The sequence below is a fragment of the Canis lupus genome, chromosome 3 (assembly GCF_011100685.1).
Source record: "Canis lupus familiaris isolate Mischka breed German Shepherd chromosome 3, alternate assembly UU_Cfam_GSD_1.0, whole genome shotgun sequence".
In the NCBI taxonomy this organism is placed as follows: domain Eukaryota; kingdom Metazoa; phylum Chordata; class Mammalia; order Carnivora; family Canidae; genus Canis; species Canis lupus.
This window is the reverse complement of record NC_049224.1, coordinates 92448568-92465275: the sequence shown is the minus strand read 5'-3', so window position 1 is coordinate 92465275 and position 16708 is coordinate 92448568. Positions and strand designations below refer to the sequence as shown.

Here is a 16708-nt window from a genome sequence, read left to right as displayed (position 1 = left end):
CCCCCTCCCCCGCGGCGGGTCCCGAGGAGGCTGGGCTCCTGTCCCCTCAGGCAGAGGACTCTGGCGTGTCAGGGAGCAGGCGCGCCCCCTGCTGGCGGTGGAGGCAGTGCAGGATGGGGTGCGCTCCGTTCTGTGGAGACAGGACTGCTCCCTGTGTCCAGCTGAATTTATTAAATTTGGGGAAATTTCTAACTAAAATGGAGCCCACTCTCCCCTGATCTCTCCAGAAACACTTAAAGAACAACTACTTGGAAACAATTTGGAATGACATGAAATTCAGACACTATTTTACAACTTAACCCAAAATTCACTCAATTTGTAGATGAATTTTAAATGCAAAACTATAAAAATATCAAATAATAAAAGAAAATCTACATGACCTTGGGCTTGGTGATGAGTTTCTTATTTTATTTAAATTCAATTAATTAAAATATAATGTATTATTAGTTTCAGAGGTAGAGGTCAATGATTCATGACCTCTATAAAACACCCAGCGCTCATTACCTCGCCCAGCTACATCCCCCCACACTCTTCCCCTTCAGTAATCCTCAGTTTGTTTCCTGGAGTTAAGAGTCTCTCGTGGTTTATTTCTCTCTCTGGTTTCGTCTTGTTTTATTTTTTCCTCTCTTCCCCTATGATCCTGTTTTGTTTCTTAAATTCCACATATGAGTAAATTCATATGATAATTGTCTTTCTCTGACTGACTTATTTCGCTTGGCATAATACCCTCTGGTTCCATCCACATCATTGCAAATGGCAAGATTTCATTGTTTTTGATGGCTCAGTAGTACACCATTGTATATCTATATACCACATCTTTTTTTTTTTTTTTTTTTTTTTTTTTTATATATACCACATCTTTACCCAAGCATCTGTCAATGGACATTTGGGCTTTTTCCACAGTTTGGCTATTGTGGACATTACTGCTATAAACATTGGAGTGCAGGTGCCCCCTCAGATCACTACATTTATATCTTTAGGGTAAATCCCTAGTAATGCAATTGCTGGGTCGTAGTGTAGCTCTATTTTTAACTCTTTGAGGATACTGTTTTCCAGAGTGGCTGCACCAGCTTGCATTCCCGCTAACAGTGTGAGCAGATCCTCCTTTCTCCAAATCCTCGCCAATATCCGTCATTTCCTGAGTGGTTAATTTTAGCCATTCTGACCAGTGTGAGGCTGTTTCCCATGTGGTTTTGATTTGTATTTATCTGCTGCCAAGTGATATCGAGCATTTTTTCATGTGTCTGTTAATGCACAACAGCAAAACTCAATCTACAAAGAAATGATACCATGAGGTTTATAAAATTAAAACTTGTACTCTGTGAAAGACCTTGCTCAGATAACCAAAAGACAAGCCACAAACTGGGAGAAAATGTTTGCCGAACATATACCTGGTATGAGATTCATATTCAAAATATACAAAAAATTATCAGAACCCAACGATAAGAAAATAACCTACTTAGTAATGGGCAATGATCTGAGTAGACACCTAGACAAAGAAGATGCACAGATAATAATTAAGCATACAAAAACTATGCTCGACATCATTATTAAGAAATTACAAATTAAAAAAGAAATTACAAATTAAAACAACGATAAGGTAGCACTGCACACGTATTATAAATGCTAAACTCCAAAAAAATAAACCAATTGCTGGAGGATGAAGAATGACAGCAACTGTCCTTCATGGCCGGAGGAATTCACGTACAGCCACTTTGGAAGTCGGTTTGGCTGTTTTTTCCAAAGCCAAATAAATCTTACCTTAGGATCCAACAATTGCACTTACAGCATTTAGGCAACTGCTTTGAATACAAATATTTCCAAAAAACTAGCATGCAGTTATGCACAGCTGCTCTATATGTAATGATTAAACACTTATGGAAATCAGGATGTCCTTTAACAGATGAATCCATAAACAAATGGGAGCATGCATATGAGGGAATCAGAACACATCACGCCAAAACGCATCTCTTTGGCACAAGGATGAATTGGGCTGCTTAATTTCAGGAAACGGTAGACACAGAAGAATCTCTGAAAACCAGATAGAAGTTGTCATTTGGTGAGCAAAATTTACAGTTTTGGGTAAAGAAAGATCCATTTGTAAGGGTACCTCCCTCCCTGTACCAAGAACAGAAAAATGACTAAATCTCAAAACGCTCATCAAAAAAAAGAAGGCACACGCTTAAATCTGCATAACAGGCATACTCTCTTTGACTGTGCTTGGTCTGATGATGTCCCTTAACTAGCTTTTCCACCACCCCAAATCTTTTGGTCTTCAGCTAAAGGTGGTATACGGAATGATGGTTTGGGCCACTTTGGGAAGTCACTCTGTTTTCCTGGTTATCCCTCATGTAAACATGATGTATGGCTGTTCTGTTTGTTTTTCTTCAATTGATCTATTAGGCAATAAAAAGGAATGAGCAATTACACCATACAAAGACATATATTTTGCCAAGTGTTAGAATCTAGTCTGAAAAGGCTACACACTGTATGACCCCATTTATTGGACATTCTGGAAAAGGCAAAACTAGAGATGATAAAAAGATAGTGGGGTGGAGGTTTGAAGTATTCCACACAATACTTTACTAATGCATACCTACCACTGTGTCAAAACCTATTTTCGCATCCCAAAGAGTAAATCATAATCTACTAAAATTATTTATGATGTGGGAGTGTCGCAGGATGATAGGGGGCCAAGGGCAGACTATGCCCAAATGTGATGCATTAACATATTATTTTAAATTAAAGTTACTTAGGAGACAACCTATGCAACAGGGACACTTAGACCCTCCTCTGTCCCCCTGCAAGCGGGAAACCAACCTCCCATTTGAAGATCTCTTTGTACCAGGAGGTAAAGAGACTTCCTTATCACCAGAGATGGGAAATTTAGAGCTGAAGAAGCTATATATAAACGACCAGTGTTACTTTTTACTAATTTACTACCCCAGCCCAAATTCTGTTTAGAACTCCTTAATTGAAGCTCCCAAGGTTTTCTTTGTCCTGTGAATTCCTCACAGGTTTATTTTCTCTTTATCCAAAAAGTATAAGAACTGCCTTGGTCATTTCTTTAGGTCTCAATTTTATTATTGGGTCTCCATATGCACATGATTACATTTTGTAGTTGTTGTTGCTGTTGTTTTCTTCCCATTAATCTGTTTCAAGTCAATTCATTTCCTAGTCCAGCTAGAAGAAACTTGAACAGAGAGAAATGTTTTCCTCCCCTTCAGTGGAATACAGAATGTCACAAACAATCTAACTGTATTAGAAATGTATGGAAAAAACTCACTGTAGGTTTTATGGGAAAAGATGCTGACCTAAGTAACTTTGGAAATGAATGGCATCTGAAGACTAAAGGAAAAATGTACTGTACATCAACAGTCGTCTCTGTTCCATAAAGCTCTTTCTCCTCAGGGTGGTAGCTAACAGTTCTGAAAGCAGCATATCTGTAATCTGGAACAGAGTAATGAATTAAATAAATGGCAGGTGGTGAGAATCGGGCTTCTTGCTGTTGGAGTAGAAAGTTACAAATCAGCAAAGGGAAAAGATCACAATATCCATGTGGTGGCGGACCGGGTTGAGGAAATCAGCATAAACTCATCTTTAGCTTAATATGGATACAGACAGTTCGACATAATTAGGTTAGAATATACGCATAGATTCCGTGCATTGTCCACTGAGCACATTTAGCTCCCATGTCTAAGTTTTTAATTCCATTCTCTAAAAAAAGGAGCCAGGGCTCCTGGAAGAAATTACTGGCACTAGGATTGAGACAGTAAATATAGGAGTCAAGATAATCTTAAAGTATCAGAAAGCAAGGAAGTACCAAGAAAAACCCCACAAAGATGAAATGGTGTCAATGGAAAACAGGAGCCAATGGGAAACACTCTGAACAACCAACACGGGAATGAACCAGCGATCAAATACTGGAGTGCTGGAGTGTAACCGACAGCCTAAAATGACTATGCTGGTGTCCACAGGGGTAAAAAATAAATTATTTCATTTTTTAAGATTTCTTAATTTGAGAGAGAGAGAGAGAGAGAAATTGAGATAGAGCAGGGGAAGGGGCAGAGGGAGATGGAGAGAGAAACCAAGAGTCAGACGCTTAGCCAACTGTGCCCCCCAGGCACCCCCCAAAATAAATGATTTCTTAAAAAGAAAACCACAGGCCCCAGATGGAGTCACTTATGTTAAGAGACCCCTGTTAGCAAATCAGGACATAATACCTAACCTAATTGCAATTTCACACACACCCACCTCCATGTAAACTTTTAACAAGTTAATTTGGAAAATGTACTGAATGTCCCCTTCTGTTCCCCTTAGGAGGAGGACCTTGACTAAAATAATGGACCTTTTCTAACAATTTCCTTTTTTTTCAATCTTCTCCCTTTCTTTAAAAACTTTCCCTTCCCTGCAGCTCAAAGGAGCTCCTTTCTATTTGCTAGATGGGGTGTTGCCCAACTAATGAACTGCTCAATGAAGCCATTGTAATCTTTTAAATTATTCAGCTGCACTTTTTACATAGTTTTTTTATTTTTATTTTTTTTTACAAAATGGGACTGAATAAACCTTTCCTATAAGAATTCCAAATAATAGATGTAGACAGTCATCAAGGAGGTAGGGCTATCTCCCCTCTTCCAAAGTGTGGGCTCCGTGCAGCATCTCCCTGCTCCAGAAGACACACCGTATGCGTACAGGGGAAAGAGTAACTCCTCTCTGGGGAAGCCTGACCAACACTGCCCCGGCCAGGGGACCACTGTTAACACGGACAGCAACAAGAGCTCCCTTGTTATAAAGTGATGACGGAGCGCTTCACCTCCCTGATCTGCTTCCTCAAAACCCATAATCCCAGTCTAATCATGAGGAAAATAAACTCCAATGCAAGACTTTCTACAAAATGCCTCCCCAGGCCTCCTCAGCACTGCCAAGGCCATCGAAACAAAGCACATCTGAGAGACTGTTAGAGCCAAGAAAAGCCCAAAGAGACATGAGCAGGAAAGGGGCACTGGAACAGAAGGTAGAACAGAGGGAACCTGAATAAAATATGGACTTTAGTTAAAAATAGCATATCAATGTCCGTTCATTGTGACAATTCTATAGAAAACTAGAAAGAAATTAAACGTCAAATGGAAGAAAACCCTATTGTAACAAACAGGAAACCACGGGTGACTTCCTAGTAAAAATACACACTGACAGACTGGACCCTAAAAAAGGAAAAACCAAGCCGACCAATTAGCCATCTAGTGGCCTCTTCCTCCTGCTGGTTCTCCTCTTGCTGCTTGCTGCTTGGGGGTTTTCCTCCTCGGGGGTATTCCTCTCCCAAGACAGGGAAGGAACAGGGGCAGGGCTGTTCTGCAGCCCTCCCTGAGACCTGACTCCACTCACCATCTCCCTCTTCCGGACCATGGCCTCGCCCCGTGAGGACACTGGGCACAGGGAGTCTCAGGGATTGCTGCTCCTGATATGTCAGCTGGGAATTTTGGGGTTGAAAGGAACTGGACACACTTCCCGAAGTAAAATAAATATTTTTAAGTGGTGGAAAAGAATGCTTTCAAGAGGCAAGTTAAGAGTGGGTTTGGACCTGGCAGGCCCAGGGGCTCACACTCTCACAAGATGACCTGAGCCATCTCCACCCTTCCAACCTGCTGAGTGCTCTGGGGTGGCCCCATTCACAGACACAGTCTCTCTCACTGCATCTGGGGCCTCCAACAACTCCAGGCTGACACCCACTCAGTGTCCACTCTACGGGGAAGGATTTCTCTTTCTCTTGGGTTCCATGAAAAGTCACGGTTTTAAGTGTCTTTGACCTGGCTTCAGTCACATTCTCATCCTTGAAGTCACCAAAGCACCCAAAGGATGGAGCAAGGGGTTGGCTAGACTTAGATCATATGCCCATCTTCAAGGTGGATGAATGTGGGGTCTGCCCCCCTGGAACTGTTTGGATGGGAGGCAGGTGAGATGTGGTTTCCAAAGGAGAGCTGAGATCCTGGATGTGGATGTGAGAACAGATTCTGGGCTGGGAAAGCAACGGATTACACATTACTGATGGCCAACGGCAGAGCGGGGAAAAATAAAACCCAAGGAAGGAAGAGGTTCACTTAGGATCATGGGTTGCAGCCACCCATCCAACGCTCTTCCTGTCCTGTCATGATGGCAAGATGCTCTTCCACTTGCTGAAGAAGCAACTATGCCATTGTTGGGAATGGAAATTTCCCAGGGGGCTGTCTACACTAACCATGGACCTGTTACAGTGCCAGGAGCAGTCCACTTAGTAACTGGCCATAGGGATTGTCAAGACCCAGGCTGGTCTGAGCTGGAGAATCACAGATCCTGCCTGGATGGTTAGGGACCAAGACTGTCCTTCTGAGACCTGACTATTTACTACTGATCACTCAGATGGGATGAAATCCAACCAGTGCCAGGAGGGCCCACCAGCCCCCAAGGGCTACACAGGGGAGCGGGTAGGCCCCTGAAACCAGACCTGTATCAATCCACGTGTCTAGTGACCCTTGTGGGTCAGGGCTGTGCTAGAACCTGGGGCTTCACAGGCAGAGTGGGGCCAGTGGCACCCTTCCCAGGTAGGAGAGTGGAAGGACTCTGCATGATCTCTGTGACCTTCCAAAATCCTTGACTGTGGTTCAGTTGGAATTGAAATAATCAGTGACCAGGTAGATATTTCATTCATCTTTTATTTTTTTTTATTTTATTCATTTGATTTTTTTTTTAAAGACTTTACTTATTCATGAGAGACAGAGAGAGAGAGAGAGAGAGGCAGAGACACAGGAGAGGGAGAAGCAGGCCCCCTGCAGGGAGCCCAACGTGGGACTCCATTGGGGACCCCGCGGGTCACGCCCTGGGCCAAGGCAGACGCTCAACGCTGGGCCACCCGGGGGTCCCTAACTGTATTTTAGAGGCCAACCTGAGAAGAAAGCAACACTCTAGCTCAACGTCTAATTCAAGTGTGGCCACAGGCGAGTCCTGCGTGTCCTAGCGGTTCATAGGCCTAGAGGAGAGAGTGTCTGTGAGTTCAAGCCCTGGCGGGTTTCGCGCTGGTGGAGCCTACTTTAAAAGTAAAATAAGAAATGTAAGAGCCTCTTTTATGGTTTTGCTGTAGCTTGCTTGTCCTGCACTGCAATTCTCCGCTATTTCAGAATAAATCTACTTGGCTGCTAAAATAACTGGCGGTTTCATTTTTTAGGTTAATACCTTATTTTGACTCCCATCTTTTAAAGCCCTTCTTCAAATACACTGTTAGGTACTGAGAGTCAACACGAGGTCCTGGAGGGACACGCTGCCGCGGATGACAAGGACTCTCCTGCGGGAAGGGTTTGTTCAAGGGCAGGCTGAGCCCGGCTGAGAGCTCTCCTCTCGCCTGGTGCCCCGAGCTGAGCCCCGGGCGCCCCCACGTGCCCTGGGGCACTGAAGAGGCGCCCCGAACTGAGCCCCGAGCTGAGCCCCGCGGCGACCCGAGGTGCCCCGAGCTGAGCCCCGGGAGCCCCCACGCCCTGGGGCGCCGAAGAGCCACGCGGGTTGCCGGGGTCTGCCCCGGGGCCGACGGCGGCCCTGCTCGGGGCTCCGCAGCCCGCGGCGGGCGCGCACCCGAGACGGCGGCCGGAGGCTCGGGGCGCCCACGTGGGGCCGAGCGGCGAGGAGCCCCAGCCGGGCCCAGCTCCTCCGCCGAGCCAGCCCTGAAGCCGCGGGGCCGCACCCCGGCCGGGCGCCCACACGGAGCGACCCCGGCGCCCCGCGCCAGGGCGCTCGGGCGCCACCTGGGCCGGGGTCAGGGAAGGCGGCCTGCGCACGGCCGCGCGAGGGCTGCGGGCACCCGACTCCGCGGGCCGCGCCGACGCAGGACAGCCCCTCGAAGGCGGCCCCGCGCGTCGCCGGCCTTCCCGGGCCCACCCGCCGGCCGCGGCCGGACCGGAGCGGGGGCGCCGCGCGGGCCGGAGGGACTCCGCGAGCGCCGGGCCGGAAGTGCTCGCCGGGGCTGCGCGTCCCGTGGCGTGTTTCCGGCGCGACGGCGGACGTGCCGGCGCCCCAGCGGGCGTGTGCTCTGAGGGCGGGCTCGCGCGGCTGGAGGGGCGGCTGCGGAGCGGCTGGTGGCGGCGAGGCTCGTCCCGGGGTCCTTCCCCTGCGGGGGCGCGATGCGGCTGGGCTCCGGGGCCTTCGCCGCCTGCTGCGTGGTGATCGAGGTGCTCGGGGTCGCGCTCTTCCTCCGGGGCTTCTTCCCGGCCCCGGTTCGCTCCTCTTCCAGGGCGGAGCAGCGGGCAGAGCCCGCGGCGCCTGAACCCTCGGCCGGTACGGACCCCTCGCCGCCGGCTCTGCTCCCGGACCCCGCCTCCGCCGGAGGACGCTCCCTGGGGGCCGCGGCCCCGGGCTTCCCGGGCTCCCGAGGGCCCTCTGCTGGGCCCCTGCCGCCGCGCAGCCCCCGGCCAGGGCCGGCCACACTGGCGCCCTCCTCCCGCTCGCCGCCCCGAGAGGCCCCGCCGGGCCTGCCGCGGTCCGCCTGCTGCCCCTCTCCCGGGACGGGCCCTCGGGCCACTGCCTCTCCGAGGCACCTCCTTGCCCAGCAAGTCGCAGCGGGGGACAGGATCCTGCTGCCCCTCCGCGCTTCCTTCTAGGACACCCCTCCAGGGCCGCTCCCGTGCTTGACCAGGACGCAGTAGCAGCCGCGGACCGTGTGGACGCGATCTGTGGCCGCGGGCCCGGCCGCCGGCTGCCGCGCTGTCTAGAATCTAGCTCCCCGAGTGTCCAACCTCCCGCACCCTCGGAAGGGCCTTCCCTTTCGCGGGACTCCCCGAGCCAAAGGCTTGATACTTAATACTGCCTAAGGCTGGGGCTCCTTCAGCTTGCCCCCCCGCCCCCCCACGCTGTCTGCCAGGAACAGGTCCTTGTCCCTGGGTCGGGTTGGGTAGATGGCACAACATATGTGCTGGAGAAGTAGCCCAGAAACAGATGATAAGGTGCTCGGGTGCTAAATACAACTTAAAACTCAATTTTCTTTATCCTTTCGAACATTTTTAGGAGCCAGTTCCAACTGGACCAAGCTCCCACCACCTCTCTTCAAAAAAGTTGTTATTATGCTAATAGATGGCTTGAGAGATGATTTTGTGTTCGGCTCCAAGGGTGTGAAATTTATGCCCTACACAACTTACCTTGTGGAAAAAGGAGCATCTCACAGTTTTGTGGCCGAAGCAAAGCTGCCTACAGTTACGATGCCTCGAATCAAGGTAAACAGCTTGACTAAATGTGTTGTAAGTGGTGGCTTGGCTCTCTGTACTCCTTTACTTGGAGTCCCAAGTTGAGTGCTATCCACCTGGCTGGGGCAGTAAAATGCTGACAAAGCTCACAAGATAGGATAGAACTGAGACCCATGATTTGTGTTGCTTGTCAAGTAGTCCAACGTTCACACTTCATGGAAAGCATAAAGCTTAATCAGAGCCAGATCATTCAGGGCAGCCTAAACCAAAAGATGGTGTCCTCCTTGCTAGCCTGGTCTCTTTAATCATCAGTGCACCACATACATTCCGGAAAGAAGACTTTAGGATTAATCTAGTTCAGTCTCTTGACTGTATGGATAAGAAAGCAAAGTCAGATAAGTTAAATGACTTGTTCACAACTGGGGTATAAATAATAAGCACACCTGTGTGATCCGGCCTCAACAGGTATGACTGTTTCTACTAATAACTCACTTTGAGGTGTTCAGCCTAGTGAGTGTGGCTTGAAAGTGCATAGTGCTTTACCCACAAACTATGGGTTTAAAAAAAAGAGAGTAAAGCCGTGTTGATTGGCTCAAGAACTATTTATTAAGCAACTACTTACTATGTGGCAGTACTGTAACGGGTGTGCAGTTGGGGGAAAATAGTATCTGCCTTTATGGAGCTTTTAGTTACGAGAAACATATCCATTAAAAGATGAGTAAATCAATTTGCAGTTTTAAAGTGTGGTTTAATGTATGATGAGAAAGAACAGGGTGTGATGCTCATTACTGGGTGGGGTGGAAGGGGGGCTCAATTTCGATTGAGGGTCAGAAAAAGCCTGCCTGAGGAAATTACATTTAAGTTCAAACTGGAAGGATGAGTAAAGGGGAGGAGGCAGAAAGGGACATGTTGCTAGTATGGTTAAAAAAAAAAAAATGTCTGGTTGAGCCTTATGTGACACATTATTTGGTGAGAAGGAACCACTTGATTCAAAGCTTGGGGGCAGTATTTAGTAGGTACTCAGTAAATGTTTACTAGATGAATAAAACAGTCTGGGAATGAAAGGATTAATACTGCATCTTTCATTGACTTCTTTCTTGAGTTTTCCACTCTCTGTAACTTTTGGTTGTAGTGTGTCCTTCACTCAGCAGTGAAGCATCTTCTATGTATCACATGATACTTCTGAGTATCACATGTTTTAGATAAGAGGGATTCATTCAGTGAAGAGCAAGTCAGCAGATGTCCTAACCTCATGGAGCTTAATTTCTGATTGAGGGGACAGAAAATATGTACATATACAAATAAGATAGTTTCAGAAAGTGGTAAGTGCTGTGGGAGGAATCAGAGAGGAGAATATGACAGAGTGATGAGGAGTGCGGCACCTTTAATCAAGAAGCTCAGGGATAGGGATCCCTGGGTGGTGCAGCGGTTTAGCGCCTGCCTTTGGCCCAGGGCGTGATCCTGGAGACCCGGGATCGAGTCCCACGTCGGGCTCCCGGTGCATGGAGCCTGCTTCTCCCTCTGCCTATGTCTCTGCCTCTCTCTCTCTCTCTCTCTCTCTGTGACTATCATAAATAAATAAAAAATTTAAAAAATTATTAAAAAAAAAAAAAAAAAAGGAAGCTCAGGGATGGCCTCTCAAGAGTGCTCATGCTACTGAGACCAGTCTTCTGAAAGCTAGAAGAAAGGCATCCAGGCTCCTCGCCGTCAGGAGTGCTGAGTTCTTCATCTGTCATCAGAAGTGTGGAAGGAACTGATTCCTCTTTCATTCTGGTAAGAATGTGTTACTAGGAATCCGCGCAGGTTAGTAAGAAAGTGTGTAAGTGGGCGTGCAGGCTCCAGGCTGTATTCAGACCTGCGTGTTGGCTACGGTGGTTCTTAGGGCCTCCCGTCTCCAGCCCATTTGTGTCATTGCATGACACAAAACCAGTGTTTTGCTTCATTTTATTTATTTTGTTTTCAGTCCTTTGCAGGTTCTGGCTCCTCATTCCCCATCGAGGGGGAGCTGGAACAGGAAATACATACTGGAGTTAGGATTACACAGCTCTAGAATTTGGTAGGATTTAGTAGGTTGACTAAGGAGTGTGTCCCCTACCTTGTCTCCCGTTAGGGAAAGGACTTCATTAATCTTGAGGTGTTGATGCGGTTGTCACGACACACTGATCTTAACAACTCAAGGCTAATGCCTCTCATTGCACTTTCTCACAAACTAATTTGTGAATGCTTTTCCTTTCTTCAAGGAATTTACAGTCCCCACAATAAGGAGCCAGGTACTGACCAACTGAGTGTGGTGAGCACAGAACACAGGCATTATCTCATATGCTGTCACAACAGCCCCGTGACCTAGGCTGTGTGAGGCAGGCACTGCCATCTTCTCCATTTTCCAGATGAGGAAACAGGCTTGAAGTGGTGAAACCACACAGCGGCCTTAGAAACTGAGCCTAGGCCTCTGTATGTCTGGTTCCAGAGCCTCCATTGGTCATAGCATGTTACGTGGCATTCCTGCCGAATATGGTGACCAGGCCACGTCCTCTTCCAGTAGTCTCTGCAGAGCCCTCCGTCATTCTCAGAAGGCAAGAAACTACTGTTCCCAAGGCCACAACAACCACAGGAAGACCCCCAAGGTGATGGCAGACTTGGGCTCTCACTTAGACTTCCTAGGGCTCCCAGCTGCCTGCATGCTTCCTGGGGTAAAGGGTACCAAGCAGTCCCTGCCCTCCTCGAAAATGTCAATGGGAACACAGCCTAGTGTGAGAAGGAGGCAAGTACCTCATAAAAGCCCCTGGGAAAAGGATGGACAAATTAGACCACATGGAAACAGAAAACTGTTATGTGATGGAAAACACTTTTTTTTTTTTTTTAAGATTTTATTTATTATTCATGAGAGAGAGAGAGGCAGAGACGTAGGCAGAGGGAGAGGCAGGCTCCCTGTGATCTGGGGATCAGAGACTCGATCCCAGGACCGGGGATCACGCCCTGAGCCAAAAGCAGATGCTCAACCACTGAGCCACCCAGGTGCCCCAGAAAACACTATAAACTAAGTCAACTGACAAATGATAGACTGGGGAAATTATTTACAGTTGATATCACAAACAAGAGGTTAAGCCCATGATGTGTAAAGAGAATCTGGCCAAGGACAACAATCCAATGGCAAAGGATATAAAGAAATCCACAAAGGAAGACATTGAAATGGCAAGTCAACATATGAGGAGATTCTGTACTAGTAATCAGGGCAAGACGAACTCAAGCAATCTGCAACCCTGGCTTTTGTCTATCACGTAAAAATGTAAAGATTGATGATGACCTCTTCATACAAAATGAGGTGGACAGGTACTCAACACTGAGCCAGACCCTGCACTGCTGGCTCCCCCAGTCCAATCTGCTGTGGTCTCCAGCCAGGACTGTAAAATCTCCCAGCACCTCCTTGTGCCCAGGTCCTGTCCAAACACACCAAGTCGTCTCCTTTTCAAACCCTGCTCTAGTTTATATCGGCCTACTAACCCAGGCCTTGAGGCTGCACGGTCCTGTCCCTGCTTACCTCTCTGCCCTTATCTGAGTTGCTCTCCCTCTTCCTGAGCCATTCATCCACATAGATCACACCTACCCCAAGCGTATTGCCCTCTTTTGGATGTGGGGCTTTCACAGTTTGCTCTGTTCCCCCTGGAAAGCCCCAGCGCACCTCCCCCTCGCCTATAGTCAACACATGAGCCTTCAGGTCTCAGCTCAAATGGCACTTTTGTTGCAAGCTTTTTAAAATACATGTCCATGCCCATTAAAATGGTCTTGGTCCAAATACTGGCATACTCTGTAGCTGCCTGAAAAGAAAATGAAGTAGCTGAAATGAAGTGTTTTCTGGGGTGAAAGGTTCAGAATATGCTATTAATTGGAAAACAAAAGCAAGCTGCAGAATTGTTTTCTATAGTTTCTTAACATTTTTATTTAAAAAATGTGTATCTTTGTATATTTGTGATCATACACATACAGGAAAAGGTATGAAAGGGTACTCACCCAACGTAACTGGTTACCTGTAAGTGGTAGAATTTTGGAGTGAAAAGAAGGCTGTCCTTTTAAAAAAATAATTTCACTGAGATAGAATTTTCATACAAAGTAGTGCAGACATTTTTATATGTATGGTTTGTTGAGATTTCACAAATGTGGTATATCTGTGCAACCTCCCACCTCAGCTCTGGATTTTGATCCTTCACCCCACCCCAGGAGTAATGGTTGTTGCCACCGTTTTGTTGGTTTGCCACTGTAGTTACTTGCCAAAACTCATTCTGTAGCGTCTGTCTCTGCTGGAGTGCACAGTAACTGGTATCTGCTTATTTTTGTTTTAAGTTCTTGTTTTTATTTTTAAACTGATCTTTCAGAAGGTCACCCCTGGGACAGCATAGTTAGTGGATAGCCAATGCTGGTCAGAGGCTGTGCTTAAATACATTATGCAGTGGGCCTTCCACCCTTTCTAGGGGCCTGTGTGTGGTTAATACTCACTGTCCAGGCACCAGTAAGCCTCCCCTGTCATGAGTAGGGCCTCCTGCTCAGCTGGAAGGAATGGGTAACTAGGCACTGTCTGATCTCTCCTGAGCACACAGTCAGCCTCATGTGTACATGCAGCTTTCCAGATGCCAGGAATATGTGGGAGTTTATAGAAATTTGCTATACCTGTGTCATTCCCCAGACTCCATTTTTACTTATTTTCTAATTTTTAATTTTTTTTTTTTTTTTTTTTAAGTAGGCTTCACCATGGGGCTTGAACTCACAGCCCTGAGATCAAGACCTGAGCTGAGATCAAGGTTCGGACGCTTAACTGACTGAGCCCACTAGGCACTCCTAACTGAGATCCCGTTTTTAAATGTTGGGCTTGTCTCTTCCACAAACAGCATTGATGCCTTAGGCAGCTGTGATGTTGGTCTTCCTTGTTTTCAACACATCCCTGGCATGGAACTTCTCCATGCAGCTCCAGTCGGGTGGACCCTTCCAGGTCCTCATTTCCCGCTACATCACAGGGATAGGGGAAGGGGAGCGGCCTATGTTAAAACATCACAGGTACTCACAGCTCTTACTGAGCTTCAGTAGTTTGTCTTAGATAAAAACTTCGCAATTTGTTGTATATCCTTGGTGAGTTTTCAAAGTCTTGAAATGGTCGTTTTGGGCAGTTCTGTCCTATTTTATCATTGCTCTTAGGGGAAAGGATTTGCCAAGCTCCTCTGGCATTCCAGAAGTCAAGTTAATTCATATTGCTTTTTTTTTTTCATTTCTGTTAAAGAAGTCTTGGCAAAATTATTATACCTATTAATTAGTATTATCTAGATTTCTATTTATTACAGATAAGTCCCTGGGTGCCAGTGTCATGGGTTGTTGGATAACTCCAGATAACAGGAGACGCGTAGCCCATTACTGTGGTCTCTTAGACTCTGTGCTAAAGCAAGGGAGGTTGTTGACATAATTCTGTGTCAGAAAGGTATGAGGATCTGTCACACCCACCCTTACCTCCCGGAAATTGCAGTGCTTTGTGCGTGTGTTCAGAAAAGTGGTGTCCCACCAGCAGCCCTGGGCCTGTTTACTATGAGAATTTCTGAGAGTTCTTGCTTAGAGACTGCTTTCCTCTCAGGGTGCATGAGAGGATGCTTGTTCACGCAGAGTGGACGTTAGATTTGCTAGGTTGTAGGATCAATACATGGAGTTGCTCATCACACAGAGCAGATGTGAAGCTTAGGTGAGGACCTCATGGGAAGTTGAATATACAGGTTCATGTTTTCAATGCATACCCCACTGCCATTTTCTTCAGTTGCTATAACCCACAGCTTTTCAGTCCACCACTATCATCCAGCTGCCCATAGCCGCCGCTTCCATCCTCTCATTGGCTGAAATAAAGTCAAGTCTTTTGTGATCGAGTTTGCTAGTTTTGCCAGAAATTATGTGCAGGTTTCCCCTCTGTCCTAGCACTGACCCAGCCTAGGTATATCCTAGTTTTATGCTCTCCTCTTTCATCCATGAAATGATCTTTGACACCCCTTCCCATGCTATGGTTTGGATTCTATAGTCTAATTCCTTGAATGTTTCCTCCTGCAGGCATTGATGACAGGGAGCCTCCCCGGCTTCATCGATGTTGTCAGGAACCTCAATTCCCCTGAACTGCTAGAAGACAACGTGATTACACAGGCAAAAGCAGCTGGAAAAAGAATTATCTTTTATGGAGATGAAACATGGGTAAAATTATTCCCAAAGCATTTTGTGGAATATGATGGAACAACTTCATTTTTTGTGTCCGATTATACAGAGGTCAGTTTTTAAAATAAGAAAACTTTGTCATACTAGATAGAGTCTTGTTAGTGAGAGGCAATGTTGTTTTGTATGTGGCCTTTATTAGTATACTGGGAGGAGTATGGAGAGATCGTAGAAATTGTGCATTCACATAATCACTTATAACCCGGGGACATTAATGTGATGCAGGTGTGAGCACAGCTCTCCTAGAGCAGCTAGCTGAGCACCTGTTGATGGGGTACGGGGAGTCACGAAGGGCTTCCCAGCAAGGAGCCATTTCAGCTGTTTGCAGAAGTGAGTGGGGACTTCCCAAGTGGACAGAATGGGGGTGGCAGCGTTCGTGCGAGGCAGAGCCTGAGGACTTCATGGCCTCCCTGGGATCCTTGAGGCTATAGGTTCTTCTGTTATTGTGGCAATCAGTGTCCCCAGTGGGGAAGTGGGAGGACAGATGGTGAGCTGGGGGTTGCCTGGTCCTGAGGGGCACTGCCCTGTGCTGGGAGTTTGGTCTCCAACAAGGCAAAGGGCATGATTAGACCTGTAGTTAGAAAGTTGACCTGGGAGCAGAGGGAGGCCCCATTGAGCAGAGACAAACCCGCACCAGCTCAGTTTGCCGCTGGTAGGGCGTTCACAGTCTTGCTCATGTTAATACCCTTTGGTAAAGTTAACCTCTGTGCAGGCAGCAGTTACCGTGCAGCACTGAGTTTCCCCATCCTCTGTCTCATCACTCAGAGACCCTTCCCTTCGTAGACACTTTTCAGTGAGAGGGAGGTGGGCCGGCTGAGTGGTCAGGCCTGACCAGGCTCACGGCTCTGTCAGGGGCTGCTCGACCACTAGTTGCTGAGAGCTATATCTCTGTCCTCCCAGAACATCCTTCGCACAGGACGCACTTAGATGCCCTCAGCTTCACCCCACAGGTCACCTGAACTCTGGCACCTGTGTGACCTGGTCACCTGCTTAGTGTTAGTTAATTCCCAGTAGGGATCCCTCAGAGTGGTTTCATCGGAACAACACTTATTTAAATTGCCTGTGTAGTATGTTCTATGTGTACTTTAGAAACGTGAGAACAGTACTAGTGAAATCTCAATCTAATGCTAATATTTGTTTTAACTTTTTTTTATGATGGGCTTCTCTGTTTGTGTTGAAGGGTTTTTTGGTCTTTTCAGATTCTAAGTCCTGTGTACTAACGAACGCCTAGATTTTAAAAGGACTGGATCACTTTTCCTTGGAGAGTGCAGATCAAGGGAAAT

At 47.2% G+C, this 16708-nt stretch overlaps 1 protein-coding gene across 2 annotated transcripts in view; it reads left to right on the top strand.

Moving 5' to 3' along the window:
* Nucleotides 1-8035: 8035 nt before the first annotated feature.
* PIGG (phosphatidylinositol glycan anchor biosynthesis class G) overlaps nucleotides 8036-16708 on the top strand; it is a 37824-nt gene continuing 29151 nt past the window's right edge. Inside the window, exons 1-3 of one of the 2 annotated variants that reach the window (XM_038533675.1) lie at nucleotides 8036-8295; nucleotides 9022-9227; nucleotides 15270-15479. In XM_038533675.1, coding sequence (XP_038389603.1) covers nucleotides 8142-8295; nucleotides 9022-9227; nucleotides 15270-15479 — 570 coding nt within the window. In that variant the 5' untranslated portion in view covers nucleotides 8036-8141. The remainder of the gene's footprint in view (nucleotides 8296-9021; nucleotides 9228-15269; nucleotides 15480-16708) is intronic. The other variant, XM_038533674.1, reaches the window with a different exon arrangement.